This window comes from Serpula lacrymans, assembly GCF_000218685.1.
Source record: "Serpula lacrymans var. lacrymans S7.9 unplaced genomic scaffold SERLAscaffold_10, whole genome shotgun sequence".
Classification (NCBI taxonomy): Eukaryota; Fungi; Basidiomycota; class Agaricomycetes; order Boletales; family Serpulaceae; genus Serpula; species Serpula lacrymans.
Genome location: NW_006763299.1, coordinates 1,673,421 through 1,691,877, shown reverse-complemented (window position 1 = coordinate 1,691,877; position 18,457 = coordinate 1,673,421). Strand labels below are relative to the sequence as shown.

At 45.9% G+C, this 18,457-nt stretch overlaps 7 protein-coding genes across 7 annotated transcripts; 1 reads left to right on the top strand and 6 right to left on the bottom strand.

Moving 5' to 3' along the window:
* Positions 1-5: 5 nt before the first annotated feature.
* SERLADRAFT_372037 (glycoside hydrolase family 5 protein) lies at positions 6-2,203 on the bottom strand (the record flags this gene model as incomplete). The annotated part of the gene is made up of 14 exons (XM_007321079.1): positions 6-108; positions 170-225; positions 279-433; positions 488-533; positions 644-740; positions 801-1,080; positions 1,137-1,284; positions 1,342-1,366; positions 1,420-1,520; positions 1,578-1,652; positions 1,708-1,831; positions 1,894-1,954; positions 2,017-2,048; positions 2,103-2,203. 14 exons carry the CDS (start codon positions 2,201-2,203, stop codon positions 6-8), a joined length of 1,404 nt encoding a protein of 467 aa, XP_007321141.1.
* Positions 2,204-2,785: 582 nt separating this feature from the next.
* On the top strand, positions 2,786-4,750 carry SERLADRAFT_473651 (uncharacterized protein; the record flags this gene model as incomplete). The annotated part of the gene is made up of 9 exons (XM_007321078.1): positions 2,786-2,825; positions 2,877-3,465; positions 3,530-3,598; positions 3,664-3,733; positions 3,785-3,898; positions 3,956-4,041; positions 4,111-4,202; positions 4,263-4,428; positions 4,490-4,750. 8 exons carry the CDS (start codon positions 3,282-3,284, stop codon positions 4,597-4,599), a joined length of 891 nt encoding a protein of 296 aa, XP_007321140.1.
* Positions 4,751-4,765: 15 nt separating this feature from the next.
* Positions 4,766-7,097, bottom strand: SERLADRAFT_473647 (uncharacterized protein; the record flags this gene model as incomplete). Its single annotated transcript, XM_007321077.1, has 14 exons — positions 4,766-5,127; positions 5,189-5,279; positions 5,352-5,396; positions 5,462-5,576; positions 5,639-5,678; positions 5,744-5,776; positions 5,830-6,070; positions 6,120-6,148; positions 6,212-6,224; positions 6,286-6,337; positions 6,422-6,431; positions 6,500-6,646; positions 6,711-6,815; positions 6,898-7,097. The coding sequence occupies 14 exons, from the start codon at positions 7,020-7,022 to the stop codon at positions 5,061-5,063; spliced, it is 1,113 nt and encodes a 370-aa protein (XP_007321139.1).
* A 63-nt stretch (positions 7,098-7,160) lies between these two features.
* SERLADRAFT_357339 (uncharacterized protein) lies at positions 7,161-10,282 on the bottom strand (the record flags this gene model as incomplete). Its single annotated transcript, XM_007321076.1, has 10 exons — positions 7,161-7,461; positions 7,517-7,598; positions 7,653-8,242; positions 8,298-8,981; positions 9,040-9,431; positions 9,488-9,616; positions 9,667-9,911; positions 9,971-10,037; positions 10,104-10,150; positions 10,206-10,282. 10 exons carry the CDS (start codon positions 10,280-10,282, stop codon positions 7,324-7,326), a joined length of 2,451 nt encoding a protein of 816 aa, XP_007321138.1.
* Positions 10,283-10,526: 244 nt separating this feature from the next.
* On the bottom strand, positions 10,527-11,727 carry SERLADRAFT_473640 (uncharacterized protein; the record flags this gene model as incomplete). The annotated part of the gene is made up of 5 exons (XM_007321075.1): positions 10,527-10,823; positions 10,882-11,122; positions 11,173-11,275; positions 11,341-11,490; positions 11,591-11,727. 5 exons carry the CDS (start codon positions 11,681-11,683, stop codon positions 10,703-10,705), a joined length of 708 nt encoding a protein of 235 aa, XP_007321137.1.
* Positions 11,728-12,058: 331 nt separating this feature from the next.
* Positions 12,059-13,227, bottom strand: SERLADRAFT_473639 (uncharacterized protein; the record flags this gene model as incomplete). Its single annotated transcript, XM_007321074.1, has 6 exons — positions 12,059-12,429; positions 12,490-12,633; positions 12,696-12,712; positions 12,777-12,799; positions 12,853-13,076; positions 13,134-13,227. The coding sequence occupies 6 exons, from the start codon at positions 13,209-13,211 to the stop codon at positions 12,160-12,162; spliced, it is 756 nt and encodes a 251-aa protein (XP_007321136.1).
* Positions 13,228-16,358: 3,131 nt separating this feature from the next.
* On the bottom strand, positions 16,359-18,386 carry SERLADRAFT_440611 (uncharacterized protein; the record flags this gene model as incomplete). The annotated part of the gene is made up of 6 exons (XM_007321073.1): positions 16,359-16,714; positions 16,776-16,912; positions 16,977-17,057; positions 17,108-17,177; positions 17,224-17,341; positions 18,198-18,386. The coding sequence occupies 6 exons, from the start codon at positions 18,384-18,386 to the stop codon at positions 16,359-16,361; spliced, it is 951 nt and encodes a 316-aa protein (XP_007321135.1).
* Positions 18,387-18,457: the final 71 nt, after the last annotated feature.

The window sequence follows — 18,457 nt, the reverse complement described above, 5'->3', positions numbered from 1 at the left end:
GACTATCAAGTGCTCGTGCTGTTTATGTACGCATCACACACGCTGGCATTGTTGTACTGTGATGGATCCATCGTAAAGAAACCCAATTTCAAACCTTCCAAATAAGACCTGTGCGCGAGCAGCGATGATTAGAAAGCATGTGTTTAATTGGTGGAATCTCATCACTTGCCATTGTCTAGCTAGCCCAGCGGCCAACTCTGAGATTTCTGTCTTGAAATTCCAGAACTAGTTTTCATCAGGATTCTGTTTGTACAATCAACATGTCATAGGAGACTCACAATCCATCCCGCGCCTTTACTGTATGCCCACTTTTGAGCATCAGCCCACTGGTATAGAAATTCATCCGTTGCGTTAAACTGAGTAGGTAACCCCCATTCTCCAAACCATAGAGGGGTATCGCCGAGAGCCGCGTCAGCCTGGATACGATTCAAATCTAGTAATGACTAATGAGCATAAGGATTTCTTGCTGCAGTCGGTTCAAACTTACTGCAGACGCTTTCAAGGTAAGCGGTTGGGTTAGGATCAGCCACTCCCTGTTTCGCATATCATCAGACGTAACTCAAGAGAGAAAAGTAGAGACATACTCCGTACCTATCGGAGATAACGAGTCAGTGAATAGTCCCTATGATGATGAAAGAAAAACTGACGAGTAGTAAAGATGGTTGTCATATCCTTGAGGCCCTATTGCAGCATATGCAGGGTTGGGAGGATTATCGTATTGCCAATTGACATCCATAAAACTGTTTCGGGGGGAAAACAGGCATTAATCTCTATTTCTTCATCATACATGACCAACGTACTTGGTAATCAATGGCTCTCGACTGTTGTAAAGAGGCGCTGAAGTGAGGTTGAAATCGAAAATAGTCTCCATACTAAACTGGGAACCGATATCGAGCAAAATTGGGGCAGCCGCTGCCAATGCAGATTGGACTTCAGGGCTGAAAATTGAATAGCTGGAGACTTCGATCATCGCAGCAGTAACATTACTGGACGAAACGGAGACGTTAAGAGACATGCTTGGTACGGAAATTCCTAGCATCAGCTCAACTGCGCGAACAGTCTCCACAAAATACTTCTGGACTGGTTTTGAGAAATGTGAATAATATAAAACGGGGTGACGAAGCAGGTAAGCTCACAGTACCCATAATCCGGAGTCTCATTTGCATCCATGATTGGCTCATTTACAGCCTCGATAGCAGCCACGCTACCGAAGTTAGGGTCAAGATGTGAAAGAGTGGCCATAACAGCAGTCCACACTAAAGCACGGTGGTAGTTATAAGGAGTCTATGGGAGATATGAGTATGATGATACATATACGGAAAAAGAGCTAAATGAACTCACGTAAAATTGAATATCGGTCGTGCAGCTACCACAGAATGTCAGAATAACGAATATGACCATGTGGAAGGGGTCACGAACTTTCCAGTAAATTGTTGGTTGGGTGTCTGTACACCCGGAAGTGCGTGGTGATCGAGAATAGCAGTAATACCGGCATCCTGGAGCCAACTTAAACCCCGACGCTTTAAGATCGTCAGTCACGTTATAACTATAACTGCATGGAATATAATATGATTTACGAGATAAGTCAACCCTCCTTGAGGATATGTTTCAATTGGCCAGTCCACGAGCGCTTCGACGATCCAATAGCCAAGCTAACGCGGGCATATATCAGAAATAAAGGGAAAGTGAATGAAAGAAAGCACTCACGGGAACTCTAACAGTGTTAATTCCGGCTGCCTTGAGTTGGTTGACATCGTCTTGCGTAAACCAGGTGTCCCAATGTTGAGCAAACTTTTCATTGACGGTATCGGGATATGCCTTGGCGAAGGAACTATCGGATAACGTGAGCTCTTCGGATAATTATAACGTAACAATTGAAGAAAAAACCCTCACGATTCGGTAGCAATGCAGGTCGAACAGTCAGAACACGACTGACCACCCATGTCAAGCCATCCTGTGGTAAAGTACTACGCTGTTAGTATCGAGCAACCCTTCATACTACAAGTGTCTGCCAACCTTGGGGTAGCATCCATGATTCAAGCACAAGCCTAGAGCATTATCAGATATGAAAACCAGGCGGGACGTGATGATAATGAGCGTACCAGGATCCCAGGTTTACACCATAAATTTTACTTGGCATAGCAGCCCATGTCTGGGACACAGCGAGAAGTAAAAAGGAGAGGCTTGTGAGCAAGAGCTTCATGGTTGGATCGGGGCAGAAGCAAGAATCTTTCTCTAGCCAGGACCGTAATTTATATGTTTCGAGCTAGGTGGAACCGAATATTCATAGACGCTGTTTTGAACCCACCCACGCGGATTCAGATGGCGAGCGTCGTGCGCCGAGCTGGAATTCGGGCGAATTTCACGGATCGTCAGAAATGTGAACCCACCTCATAGGTTGAGCCGAGACTAGTAAGTGGGAGAAAGAGTCAGCAGACTCGAAAGCGTGCCTATTATAACTTGTCCAGGAGAGAAGAAGCCATTGTATATGATGTCCTAAAGACGACGAGCGCGCATATACGGTTTTGGAGAAACGAGCGTTGGGAAAAGAAAATATGGTATTTGCACACGAACAGGGGTTATATACTATTGGGACTGGCATGGACGTCATTGGTGATCGATGATCAGTTGTTGCTATGGACGAGTGCAGGAGAGACGGTCGCCCCGCCGTGGCATGCTGTCGATGTCCTATTCTGGGATGTGACACATATAAGCGAGTATCTCGGTCACGTGTAGTGTGACCGCATGGTTATCTGGCATGTTCTTTATTTTTTGATATCAAACTGACCGCAACCATTTGTGTTCTCCCATGGAATGCTTCTTCTGTGAGAATTATTTTCTATGCCGATTCAAATATTTATAACTAACAGCATTAGGGGCATCCATGGAAGTTGAAAGTTCAGCAGAACCGTGTCAAGGAAGGAATATGCAGGGTTTAACTTGAACTCAGGATCACCGTAAAACTAGGACTTCTTGGCGCATGTCTCGAAATTCCTATTCTTGTTCGACCGGCCGGTACATATTCTGTACAATCATATGCATCGTATACTCATATCATTCCTGCCATCGTGGTGCATGTGCATCTATCACGGCAGACCTGCATCTCTGTAAGTGTGGCTATGGCTTAGCTTCATCAGTTGGCAACGAATCTCGTTACGAATGTTGTCTTGTTGACCTATTTATGCATCCGTCGCTTCTACATTGCCTCTAGTATAAAGGCTTGTCTTGCTGGATCGTGTTTCAGTCGCAATTCCAAGTGAATTCCACTCAGACAAATCGCGATGTCTTCTGTCTTTGTCGCTGCTCTCGTCGGTGCTGCTCTCGTCCAAGCCTCTCCCTCGCTTGTGGCGAGGCAGAGCATCACGGCTTTGTCGACCTCGCAAATCGATGCATTCACCCCATTCACCTGGTACGCAAGCGCAGGCTATTGTCAGGCCTCTGCTACTCTCGCATGGAACTGTGGAGGTGAGTCTTTCTGAGACCATTCAATGTTTTGCATCCCGTTCATTTAGTCTCACCTTTTCGATAGCAAACTGTCAAGCTAACCCCGGGTTCAAACCTACCGCATCCGGCGGTAACGGTGATTCAGTGCAGTACTGTGAGTCTTACCTTAGTAATTCAGAGTTATGAGAACCTTGCTAATCAGAACGCGTCGATTTATAGGGTATGTGGGCTACGACCCGTCTCTCGATACTGTGATTGTCTCTCACCAGGGCACAGACCCTTCCGAGATGTAAGTTTGTCTCGCCAAATATTCAATGTCTGGCTTATTTCTTTGTTATAGCGAGCCTCTTGTCACCGACGGAGACTTTTTCTTGACGAACTTGAACTCGACCCTTTTCCCTGGTATTGACTCGAGCATCGAGGTCCACAATGGATTCGCCGGCGCTCAAGCAGAGTGAGTTTGCCCGAATTTCCTGAGTTACTATATCTGATATCGCATGTAAATTAATAGCACTGCTACTGACGTCCTCGCTGCTGTAGAGTCCACAATGTCGACATATAGCACAACCTCTGTGACTATGGTCGGTCACTCCTTGGGTTCGTTATTAGCGATTCTTAGTATAATTTCAACATTTGCTTACATTCTTCCAATGTGAAATTAACCAGGTGCTGCTATCACCCTCCTTGACTCTGTGTACCTCCCACTCCACCTCCCTTCGGGCACTACCTTCACAACCTACGGCTACGGTCTACCCCGTGTGAGTTCTTCACACCTCACGTCTACGGACCTGCCGTTTTCTAATAACTCTGTAAAATAGGTCGGTAACCAGGATTTTGCCAACTACGTCGATGCAAACCTCCACTTGACACACGTCAACAATGAGGAGGACCCTATCCCCATTTGCCCGGGTATGTTCTTGGGCTTCGTTCACCCCGCTGGTGAAGTTCACATCCAAGATTCCGGCGAATGGGCTGCTTGCCCAGGTTAGTCCCGTTGTGAAGTGTTCTATTCTGAGCTGGGGAAGCTTATACATGAACACCGTAGGCCAAGATAACCCAAGCACGCAGTGCATCGTCGGTGACGTTCCCAGCATCACAGACGGTGATTTGTCAAACCACGATGGACCCTACAATGGCGTGACGATGGGCTGCTAAGCTGATCAAATATAAATATGGTTCATTTTATCTGGATCTTACGGAATGTCACATCTACAAAAATCTAAACAATGCGCATCCGAACATACAAGTTTCAATCGTCGTATTAGAATCGGGCTGAACTACTGCAACATGAACAAGACTTCATTCATTTCTGATCACATCGTAGTGTGATATTTAAAACATGATATGTATTTCTTGCGACATCGCAACACCTTGAGCAATTGAAAGAACTTACAAATAACATACCTCAACGACAACAACTCCAGAAATCTATGTCTATGTACATGAACTATTTTGCATACTTATAATATAAGGATCGACTTTGTTATCTACTTTCGTAGAATAATCGCAGATGAGCCAAAGACCCGACAAATTTCGTCCCAAGTGGATCCCAATATAACGAGGCTCTCAGCTCTTCACAATATCAAATACCGACGTTCGAGTTGGGTGAGATACATTCAATCGATAATGCTCAACTCTCTCAATCTCGTTTTTGCAAATTCATCCTTGTACGTATTCCAGATCCTGTTAACGAAACATATCAACAAAATAAATAATGGAATGAAGTGAGGGTTACCAAACATACCTTGTTAGCTCCTCGATATACATCTTTTGTACCCGCATAACCTCTTCAAGAGAGGGCTTTTCGCATTTTTGGACATGAATCGGACGACCAACTGTAAGATACCGCAAAGTAAATGATAGTCACAGTTTCGCGCATGTAGTAAAGAAAAAGGAGCACAACTCACTAACTGAAACTATCCGCCGGCGGTAGGGCATCAAGCCCAAGTTATCTATTTTCATGAGTCATTTATCAATGATGACAGTGATAGCGAAACAAGAAAGTAAAGAAGCATACAGTTTAGAAGTCCTCGTCCATGAAACAAAGGCAGCGTGAAACCAAACATGCTCTGGAATTTCTTCTGAAGCATGTAGACAGTCGTCCCCTTCTCGTTTGGCATCTGCTGGTAGATCTGTTTATGTCATCAGCTCAGTTTCACTCGGTATCAAAGCAGGTAGGAGCGTATCCACTAACGTCGTTTTCACCAAAAGAAAAGACGGGAACAAGATCGGCACTGGGAAAGAAAAAAATCAGATATACACGCACATAAGGGTATCGAATTAGAGAAAATCAACTCACCCGTGCTGGATAGCGACCTTGATAAACCCAAGTCTTTGAGAAGCGTAATAAACATCAAATTTTAAGCAATAAAAAGTTGTAATCACCTTCTTCTGAGTGTCAGATCTGCAGTGCCAGGACGTGCACTCAAGCTTTCTGCCGCACCTCCTACTACAATGGTGATAGCCGATCCAGGGCCTGCTTTAAGGATGTTTGAGCACGAGCGTTTGCTCACACTGCTGATCCCAAGAGCCATAAGAATGTCCCGATAAAGAGGGACATGGAAATTGTTGACGAGCGTCAACAGATGTGGCTTGATGCCAGGAAATGCCTCAGAAAACCCAGTACCTGTAAAGAGCTATGGAACAGACTTTCGAAATCCGGCAAGATGATTTACCTTCTGTCGCAAAAGTAGCCATAGCACCCCTGATGTGAGGCATGAGGTTGAAGTGAGTAAACATAAACTCAGTGTCATTTTGGTAAACTCACATCCCGATGATACCTAGAATATCTCCAAGCATTAACCTATATTCCTCACCAAATAATACCGTAATGTGACGCACCGTGTGGATGATATCCGAACACATACGGTCGGTCGGCAGGAAGATCGCACTCCTAAAAATACCAATAAAAGTAAACAGCACATTCATTCACATAGCATTCAATGGGAGCTATGACTGCATCATCCCTTCAGCTTACCTTCAATAAGCTTTTCGAGTGACCAAAATTTGCAGATCGGTGAGATTGCTCAGGTGTAGGAATACATTCAATACTCACGAAGCAGGGTAATAATCTGCAAAATACTTCCAAAAAGATAATGAGCGGAACCATGGGCTTAGCCTGCCACCCAGTTCTGGGCTGTTATCTATAAGAAACATCCAAAGCAAATACGCTATCAAGAATGGCCACAGCGCTGGAATAGAGCTGGGCACGTTCATTTCACAGTGAATCAAAGTTAAACAGTTTTTATACCACAGAATAAACTCACCAAAGCATCAACCATACAAAACATGTAATAGGAATCATGACTGACCAAACTGCAACGACCATCATTTGCAATCTCCTCTGCCTCGGAATCTTCGAAGGTACGAATCTATCACCAGGCGTAAAGCAAACACATTCCAGTTTCTTTCGTTAGCGGGTTTCATATAACCACAGCGATGAGGGCCCTCAACTCGATATTCGCTTGCAAAGCAGCCACGGGGCGCAGTGGAGTGGCCGTCAGCTTCGACAGACGATCCCGCAACGACGCGGACGACAGACTCCTGGATGTAGAGCTGAATGCACGCCCATGCTCCATGATGGTTGGGTTTGAAGTCGAGTACGTTAATTGACTGCTGCAATGTTGAGGTGCAAGTGTTTCAGTAAAGAGTGCAGCCGGTATAAGCGGCAATTCTGCTTGAAATTACCGGCGCGCCCACCTCACGTGATAGTATAGTAGTGAAAATGTGAAAAGATACAATTCGTCGCTTTATTGCTGTGTAGTTATATCTAACGTACAGAAACTGTGCACAGTCTATCATTCAATCATGAGGCAAGATTCCAACTAAGACACGAGAGCTAAGGAAAGGAGTAGAAAAGAAGCGAAGCTTGCACTCCAACTATGCGTACAAATCGTCATCTTGTGAATCATCTGCGAAACCTGCATTTCCGGCAGGTGCCGAAGGCGCACTACCAGAAGGATCCTGACCCTCAGGGAACCTGAAGTTGTTCCCAAACCCTCTGGACTGTTGTAGGTTCTATAAGAAGGCGTCAGTTGATCTGCTCAACCCTGCAGCAGGGTCATCGTCTCACCTGGGAGAACATCTCGTAACGTCGGATGTCTTGATCAGACACCGAACGACGAGCGTATTTCATTGCTTCTTCAAAGTGCTCCCTGTATCAAATTAAACCGTTAGATAAATTAATATGCATTACTTGGGTTACTAACTTTGTGATTTGTGGTACGGGATCATCCTCCTCGTCTTCCTCCATCTTGGCATCATCACCTGCAGCCTCCTCTTTTTCTCTCTTCTCCCGCTGTTTCCGGATATCAGACTCGATCGATTCTCTGATTGCCAATTTCGCTGCCCGCTGGCATATCTCCGTCAAATCAGCACCAGAGAAACCATGAGTACGATTCGCGAGGAAGGACAAGTTGACATCAGGTGCAATTGGGGACTTCTTCAGCGCAGCAGTCAAAATCGACAATCGTGATGGCTCATCGGGCAAAGGAATATATATCAGCTGATCGAGACGACCCGGACGGAGAAGCGCCGAGTCAATTTGATCAGGTCTGTTGGTCGCACCAATAATGAAGACATTCTTCTTCGCATTCATACCATCCATCTCTGTGAGGATCTGATTGAGTACACGGTCGCCTGCACCTCCACCATCACCAGAAGATCCGCCACGGGCTTTAGCAATGGAATCGAGTTCATCGAAGAACATAACACAAGGAGCAGCAGCGCGAGCCTTGTCGAACACGTCACGGACATTCGCCTCTGATTCACCGAACCACATGGTGAGCAGCTCGGGACCCTGAACACGAAATGTTCAGAAAGTAGTATGAAGTCTGAATTGATGTACAATTTACCTTGATGCTAATGAAGTTGGCATTACATTCATTGGCGATGGCCTTAGCCAGTAGTGTTTTACCAGTACCAGGAGGACCGTAGAACAAGACACCCTTCGACGGCGACATGCCATACTTGAGGAATTTTTCAGGATGGTCGACAGGGTACTGCACGGTCTCCTGCAGTTCTAGCTTGACCTTGTCCAGACCACCGACATCGTCCCATGTAACAGTGGGAACTTCGACGACAGTCTCCCGCAGTGCCGAAGGGTTCGAAGTGCCAAGAGCAAAGCGGAAATTCTCCATCGTAACACCAAGAGAATCAAGCACTTCAGCATCAATGGTGTCCTCATCCAGGTCAATCAAATCCATCTTTTCCCGAATTTGCTGCATTGCAGCTTCCGAGCACAAAGATGCGACGTCTGAACCGACGTACCCATGTGTGTCAGCAGCAATTTGTTCTAGATCCACATCGTCGGCCAACTTCATGTTCTTGGTGTGAATACGCAAAATTTCAAGACGGCCAGTTGGATCGGGAATGCCAATATCAACCTCGCGATCGAATCGTCCGAACCGCCTCAAAGCAGGGTCGATGGAGTTTGGTCGATTAGTAGCAGCCATAACAACAACATTCGAACGAGCTTTCAAGCCGTCCATAAGAGTGAGCAGCTGGGAAACAACACGGCGCTCAACCTCTCCATTAGTCTAATGGCAGTCACTTCGTAAGATTATCGACATCGGAAATTGCACGAATGTCACAAACCTTTTCACGTTTAGGTGCGATCGAGTCGATCTCATCAATAAAGATGATAGCCGGAGAGTTCTTTTCTGCCTCCTCGAACGCTTTTCTCAGATTGCTCTCACTCTCACCAGCCATCTTACTCATGATCTCGGGGCCGTTGATCAAAAAGAAGAATGCACCGGTCTCGTTCGCAACAGCACGTGCCATGAGAGTTTTACCAGTACCCGGAGGTCCGAACATGAGGATACCTCTTGGCGGTTTGATACCAATGGATTTGAACAGTTGTGGGTGGCGGAGAGGGAGTTCAACAAGTTCGCGGATCTGGGCCATTTGTTTCCTGCAGCCACCAATATCGTCATAGCCAACGTCCGCTAAATTTGCCTCTTCATCTTCACGCTTTACGGGATCACCCTCTATAGAAATAGGAAATGAGATTGTCGACTGTAGAGGAGGATATACTAAACCATACCTGTGTGGATAACGGTATCCTGTGCAACTATACAGAATTCGGCTGGGTCAGTTTCAATCACCTTGAACTCGACTGTGCGCATTCCACCACGAACAAGGAAGGTGTCTCCCTTGCGAACAGGACGGTAGGCTTTGTGCTAAGTTAGCGAATAGATACTGAGATTCAAATATAAGACATACCTTCAAGGAAGTAAGGTTTAAGGTAAACATCAAAGATATTTCCACTGAGACCCTCGATGGAGTCATCAAATGGAAGAACGTGTACGCGCTTGCCGTACTTGATATCAAGGCATGAATGGACATTTACAAGGTCACCGAGTTTCACCCGTAAGTTATTACGGGCAACCTTGTTCATTTGCACCCGGCCCTCCTCAACATCATCTGAACTTAAACAGATGAGAACAGTATCGCGTCGCTTCTTTCCCCTGCATCAGTCATCTTTGAGCTGGGAGAACCCACAGTAGACAAGTGGATGAATACACACCTTACGATGATCGTGTCCCCACGGAATAGCTGCAGAGTCTCCATAGTTGCTGGGTTCAGAGTTGCAACTGTCGTACCATTACGATACGATATGAACAAATATTAGGCGCATATAGCGGATGATAGCTACATACCTGAATTATCATCGGAAGTGGCTTCATCAACGATGAGACGATTTGGCCTATCAGAAACATAAGCATGTCAAAAAGCTTGTGATTGACAATTCAATCACTTACGATTTCTTTGGTCTCAGAATGGCGGTAGAAGTATCGTTTGGTCCAGGCTGAGGGGGAGCGCCGCTTGGATCTGCCATTATCACAAATTCTTTAAAAAGTAAGGTTCACTGAAGATGGAGTGCCGCAGAGCTTTTCTGCTTTATGTAGTGGATGAGGAGAGCGACGCGCGTCCTTGGGTGGGGGGACGTTTCGCTCGACCGGCAAACACCGGCCGTGAAGTCCGGGGAGCCACGTGCCTTCCGCCCTCTATAAGCAGTTCCCGTTCATTCGACGGCATTCCAGCAGCTCGAAGTTTCGAAACCCACACAACAGACTACGCAGTGAACGGCATTCAACCTTTTGACTGTTCTGGATATACAGTAGCAATAATCAAGAGCCAAGTAACAATCACCATCCGATGCTTCGAACCCTATCTAAGGTAAATCAAACATGAAGAAATGTCCCGCTGTTTTCACGACCGAGATTATGCACCACGCAAGGCGGTTTTTTTGCGAGAGTTACAACTCTTCGTCATCAAAGTCTATTTCTTCAGGAGGGAAATCGCCAATTAAAACTCTATCCGGACGAACAAACACGCCGTGACTTGGACCGCAAGTGAAGTACTGTTGTCTTTGAACACTGGAAGTGGCAAAACCTGAGCATATTCGGTTTGGAGATAGTAGAGATGACAGCTCACCAGCCATCATTCTTTCCAATTGGTTCGTCATACTCTATGCCCACCCAAATGCCTGTTGGGGCGAAAGCTGTCTGCCCTACGAATCTTACAGTGCCACGCTTGTGAAAATTATCTTCCGCTGACTCTACTTCACATCGTGAACCGACAGGGATATCGACTCGCGGTACAGGTGTGTTCGCGGACTCGACTTTTGGTGCAAAACGCCCCACTTTGTTTCGTTGCTTGTATGCGAGAACACTGTCTATCCGAACATAGGTTTTCCGATGTCATATGAAGGACGGAGCAAATCACCTTGTCGCTCAGCATAAGCCTCCTTACTTAGCTCAAATTTTTCGACTTGCGAAACATCGGTCAACTGGCCTGTGAGTGAAACGGATGGATTGGTATCTGTGACCTAATGTCAAATTGATCAGCGAGATGACCTTTTAATTTCCAGAATGTCTGGTCGATATGACCTACTTTTAGAATCTGCCAATCTCTTACTCCATAGAAACCAAGCGATCTATTGTCCTCATCCAGACCAACGACGATGTGAGATTCATCGTTGCCATCGCATACCGAGATCTGCTGGTTGGGCACTGGTACCCCAGTTATAAGTTCAAGCTTTGCCTAGTAATTCGATTTGAAGAACCAATAGGAAGGATAAGGATCGAATGCGAAATGATCTGTTAGATTAGCCGTTTCACTATGATGATTGTGCATACACAACTTTAAGCTGCTCGACTGTGATATGAAGGTCAAAACGACGCTCTGAGCGCGTATCGAGGGAGACTACGAAGACGTTGACAGTACTGGGTGACATTACTTGAGCGTAGAACGATTAGGCTGGATCATGATAATGTGGCCATTTTGCCAAAAATCAGTCACGTGATTTCAATAGCTTCAAGAAACAAACGATTCAAGTTGAAAGTTTACTAAAAGCCCATTGAAGTCAATGAAGAACAGCTATCAAAATTTTGCTATACCAACGTTTGTAACACACTTACAAGAAAATATAGTTCGGGAGTTTGCATTGTGAATTTCCTTGTCAAAACCCAGTAATCAAAGTTACCTATCCCATACATTTCGTGTTGATGGAGAATACACCATACTGGGTGTTGACACTTTTGATACCTCATTTAAGCAGCTTAGTTGAGCTCATATTATGGGACAGGAGGTGAGAGCGCATTTAATGAAATCCTCCACGAAGTGATGTATTGGAATCTATCTGCTAAGGATATCATTCCATGATGTTTCTCAGAAAGTATCACAATCAATGATATCAAGGAAACCAAACTTCTATGAGACCTGCTTTCCGTCAATACTTGCATGTTTCATACGATTCCAGATGACGTTGCGCGCTACTTCTCCAGGATCACATCTCTTCAGTTTGTCATAGTCATACCAGACAATCACAGCGTCGGAATCTGCAACAATAGCACGTTGTGAGTACGAATACGCAATGCCGTGGAGATTGAATTGGGTGTGCGATAGAGGAGGTCCACGTTTTGGTTTCGAAGTTGCCAAAGTTTCGCTGTCAAGTAAGTGCGGCTTGTGCGCGATGAGAAGCTGTGTCACAGGATAAAATGCATTCAAGACGGCAGATGGCAAATCACTAGGGAAACGCACAGTATCAGGATAAGTCACGGGCCGGCGGAAATTGACACTGATGGATTTCAGAATGAAGGAGATTCCCTGGGCTTTCAGCATAGCTTGAACCTTTGTGGGGCCGCCGAGGTCATTTCCGATGGACATTATCCATTCCATTCGACCCTAGGATGCCCTCGGTGATAAGTAGTGAAAATTGGGGAGTGTATTTCAATTGAAAGGCTCACAGACTCAAAGAAGCGGACTGCAATGGAGTACTAGTGCATCAGTGTCCTCTGTTAATTAGCGTGAAGTGACTGGGGTTGTACCGTATTGAGCATTGTTGACGTGTCTAAGAAATGGTAGTTTGAAGGTGATGAGGTACAATAACAGGTGTACACTCACTGAAAAGCATCGTGATGTCCCCATACAATACTTTGCTCCCAGAGGGAGGATGGATCATACCCTAAAGCTAGTAGTTTTTGTGTAGCTTCCTCTCGCGGAGCCAATTCTGGTACAGAATCAAGAATGGGGTTGGCCTCGAATAATGGGTCAGGTGAAGCAGGGCCCTGTGTTCCCGGCGGGATATGAAAGGGAGAAGAAGGGTCCCGAAAGGCTGCCTGTAAAGACTGATGGTGGTTTGAATGAACACTGTTAACGATGCACCAAAGACCGTGTACACATACCTCTATAGAAGAACGGCTGGAGTATGATCTAATAAAACCTACTAGTCTTAGGGCGCGTTTAGCAGTGAGTAGATGCATCCTAATCAGTTGGTCTGACCACCAGACACGAATATGAAAATGATCATGACCGCCTGAAACCGGAGTCTGAAGTCGTGGGATACTGTAGTTACCGTAAAAGGAATATTAGTTTCCGTTTTGAGACCAGTCTGCAACTCCGAGTCTGATCATCATCTCCGCACATTGGCTGACAGTCCCAAACTCTATGACATCACACTTGAACCACCCGCCAGGACTGAATAAATACCAGCCATGTCTTCCAATTCCCACTTTTCATTCCCCATCTCCATCTCACAGATCCTGGTGATCTTTATATCATTTATCTAATTTTCTTTCTTGCTAGCGACTGGTTGCGCATTCTATACCTTCTACGCGACAGGCCTCGCAATACACTCTCTTTAATATCCAACTTCACTCTACCCCGTGATTTATAGCATACTTTTAACCTTTTTCTAGCACACGATAAGAATCTACCGTTCATATGGTTCTCAACTCCCGCTTCGTCTCACTCGCTGCGCTCTGCACACTGGTTACTGTATTTTTCCCTTCGACTGTGCACGTGGCCGCTGCATCAGTTCATCACTATGACTCGAACATCAAGGCGCGCGATGGTTCTCAGGCCACCGATCACGTCTACCTGAGAAGCACTTACCCTAGCGTCAAGTACACGCACGATCGCATTGATAGACGAGGGAGGAACAACATGCATGACGAGAAGTCAGCACAGGAGACCAGTCGCGGAAAGAAGGGAACGGAGCATTTCAAAAAACAGGCATGTTCAAATTTCACTTCATCTTAATGCTTCCTTGTTCCTTATATGCGGGCGGTAGGGCTACGTGATCGGTCCAAACAAACGACATTCGACTTCGAAGGCGAATCACGATTATGACCACGATCGCTATCGCGGTAAAAGGTATCGCGATCAACCAGATAGGCGAGGGAAAAATGACCACGCGTATAGTCACAGTCGCATCCACATCTATGGCCAGAAGGAGGACAGTGACCAGCACATTCATGAGCATGTACATGAATATGTTCACGAGCACCGTCGATCTAATGGAGAGCAATCGTATCCCCATGGAAATGGCTCTCTAGTTCTCCATGACTCTGGAGGCACTTCTTATGTAGTTCAAAGTTCCACACATAGTCGCAGGCAATATACTGCACCGGATTCGGAAGTCGGGGACGAAGACCAGAGGGTTCCAGGAACTGTTGATATAATGGTCTGTTACCCGTTTCTTGGTCCATAAACAGCTAAGTTATTATTACTCTCAGGCTAATAGTACGAGTACTGGACAACAACAGCGTCTAGGTTCTCTAGTCATTGAGAAATCGGCCAACTCGACCAACGACGCATCATTTTCTCTCAACGCGTCCAACACCAATCAGACTCAATTTTACCTTGTGGCTTTCCCCAACAATGTTTCAAACGCTGATACCAGTTCAAACGGTTCCATGATTGTCAAGTTAGAGCTTGATGTATACGATCCTTCGAAGGCAGCGTTGGTCCCCTACTGCGCGACATTTGATCCAAAACCATCCAAAGCTCAGGCTTTAATGATGGAGCCTTGTTCCAATGAATTCGAAACCGAAGAGCACACGAGTCAGTTGTTTACATATAACACTTTTACAGGCGTAGTTGATCCCAGGTGGGAGTATGGAATTAACGGGACAAATGCGACTGGAAGCCACTCAAACTCAACCTCTAGCGCAGGACCAGTTCCCTCAGCCCCCTCCAACTCGAGTGCCGTAAATACGGAAGCTGACAGCACTTTTAATGATAGAGTGACAGGGGATCCCCTCGTTTCTCGGGACTCCTCAAGTTCTCAGTCTGCTCAAAGTCTAAATGTTATACTCGTATTCGCTCCTGCTGCTCCTCAAGTCACACCCTCTGGTTCGCCTGTAAATAGCTCAAGTCCGGCTCCCCCGAATCAGGTCAGTGCCGCTAACGAAACCGAAGCGACCACTACGATCACAACTCAGGTGACCACAACCACCACGGTCTCTACAGCCGGGCCCTCTCCCAATACTATGGATGCTGCGACTAGCACATCTGGGACCAATACTACAACGTCTGCTCCAATTTCTTCTACCACTGCTGCAGCCACAGGATCGTTGGATGTTGAATGGATTGCTGCTCCTACCAACACATCCTCGAGTACGACTTCAGCCTCATACTCCACGTCCATGAATGCCGAAGCTGTCGCTTCTTCAATCGCGAATAGTGGGTCGGCTTCAACGACGAAGACTGCTTCCATCTCAACGAGTACAACAACTGAGACAGCAGCATCCACATCGAGCGGGAGTTCAACTCCATCATCACCGGCTGTGGCACGAGCAGCTTCATACCAGTGGAAGTTCAAGGCTGAGAGGGAATACGAACGGTAAAGACTGTCGTGTTTGAGATGTAATACTAGCAGATAACTTGTAGGCTACAGTGGAAAAATATAAGTCACCGTCAATACGGTAGATTATAACTTGAAATGGTTTCGTAAAAGTGGACAACTCTGCGTGCTATACCAAAACATGGTGAAACTTGTACGTAGAAAATGCATATTTGTATCCAGAGCTAGCTGCATGAAATGGTAAAATAGAGTGCGGTGTAAGTAAACTATCACTCACTCCCTAGACCGAAAAACAGCTAAGGAGCGATATGCTACACATTCACAGAATAGAAAGCGGAGAGCCTGGTCTGTGTGTACGAGCGCATGGCGCTCCTAGACATATATACCAGCTAACTGTGGGTTGAGTTTGACACAGTTGTCCGCGACCAGCCAACCTGACATCGACTTATGCGTCATCACTCCCGGAATACACATAGTTGACACAGTCCAGCCGAATTGAATCTGGATCTCTATCAAGATGCGGGAAGTTGGTCGTGAACTGCCCATCAGTAGTCTCATCAGCAGACGATGGGAGGAGCCGCATGTTAAGTATCAAACGACAGGTCTGTAGATCTCGTTAAGGTGTACATTCAACTAACAATAAAGAAAGAAATACCGACAATAACAGAGAGAACTGCAGAAAACCAACTGTTGTGATCAAGTTAGCTTCAAGGTTGGACGTACGTTTAAATGATGCCACATACTAGTAGATAAGATTGGCCATCGCCTTTTCAAAAAGAGTATATACGAAAAGCAAAATTAACAAGCCTATCATTTCTCACTGTCAAACACAATCTCTCACTGTTAGTGCAAAATCGAAGGACTGACTGGCCATAACCGTAAAAGCAAGAGCACCATCTCGAACGACAATCCACAAGACAGGTATTCTTCCGCCTCCGGATCCACGCTCAAGCTCTATCTTCTTGTAATACGTCATCCCCAGAATAACGCATTGTGAGAAACCGACACCGAGCACGAAATATACCACACTCGTAGGAGTACTCATCACAAGGCAATCCTGATTGTACGGCACATTCGGAATGGCGGAAAAGCCGCTTATGAACATCGTCATGAGCTCCACCAGAATAGCAGCTAACCCGATAATCGTGTAACGTTTTTTCTGACCATAGAGTGCGTGTACTGCACGTTTTATGTACGTAAGTGTGCACGAATATAACACGTGTTAACGAAGAAGACGAACCTCGAGCGAGTAAAGCGAAGTCAAACGCGAGTAGCAGAGCCTCCACTGAACAGCCTTGATAGATGTAGAAGCTTTTACACGTATCGGCCGCAACAGGGGCTGCCCGAGCGAAGGTAAAGATCACATTAATATTGGCTCTAGAAAACCGGCCAAAGATATTATCAGCGATTAACGTAGTCAGATAGAGAAACGAAGGCACACATTTGAACGGCGATTGCAAAGTACCTAGAAAATAGGTAAGCCCACTTGACCATGATCGTCAGGTAAGAACCGTGAGACCTTCTGTCAAAGATGTCACGATGAATAGGAGGCACTTTAAACACGCTGCTTACGGCCAGATGAGACTCGACTCGTCTCCCAGATTAATGAGCATCTCCCAGAGCACCAATGTCAAGGACGCGACTGCAAATTATCAGGACATGCACGATGACAAGAATAGTGTACATACCACAGGCACATTGGGTTATCCATAGGAGCTCTGGATTCGAGATTGAGGTTTTCTCCAAGAGGTCCAAAGGCACAGACATGATTTGACCTCTGCGATGATGTGGATGGAGGAAAAGAGCCTTCGAAAAAAAATAAAAAACGCTCTTTTACGCAGTATGGTCATGAAAATAAGGAAAATAGACCACTCTTTCTCTCCATTGCCCACGGCAAGGTTGTATCGATTTACAAAGAGCCTTTCGGCCACTGTAGTGTTCAAAAAGTTTTATGTAAGTTTTAGGTGTTTTTTTCCTTTACTTGGCCAATTCAAGTTAATCATGAAGGACGGCATGCTGGCTCATGTTGCGATACAGTTGTGGCTCGGAAATCAGCGTGTGACTATGATTTGTTGACACCAAATATTTATTCCAGTTTCAGAAGCTTCAACAGTAATGTCGCGTAACTGTAAGAAAATCGCACCTTCGTCGCTGCGTGTCAAATTGGCCCGTTCCCCGCCATCCCTGAGTTTTGCGCTGGAGATCGAGTTGGAAGAACGCACAATTCAATTGGGGACACAAAACCTTGGGATACTCAGCCCGTTATGAGAGATTCGGAATGTTCTCCAACGCGTACACAATTTATAGACACGGAAGCTCGGGATGCGACTACCATCAATATGTAGGTCCATATGTGCGGCGATCGACTCAGCCTCGATCCGCATCAGGAAAAATCGAACTGTTTCTGGGCGTTAGCTCCAAGCGTTTAAGCGCTTAACATCCAGTTGCAACAGCGCCAGTTCCTGTCAAGGGATGGGCTAGATTCTGGTATTAAGCGTGCCTTGACCAAAATAATTTGTATAATGAACTGCAACCAGTGTTTGACGCCCACAACAGCGACGATGAAACTGTTGCCTGGTTGCCTCAGTGTACCTTCTGACAAGGTCACTGGTCCGTCCACTGGGAGCCTGTTGGAAGTCAACGCGATCCTCAGAGCACGCACTGCTCGGTGTGAGTATTCAGACTCCGCGCATGGTCGGACAGACAAAATTTCCATCTTAGAGCCCCATTGTTGCTCAGGGTGCCTTCGCAGCTCCGAATCGGACAGGGTACGCGCAGACCGCATTGCATAATTTTGTTTCTTCGATTCGTCGCCGTTGGGAGCCTCAGGTAATTGTAGCTGTGAAAACATCGTACAAGGTAAGTGGAGCGAGCTAAACATTCCATTCGTGGACTGCATCTCTTACCCTTGTTCTAATATCT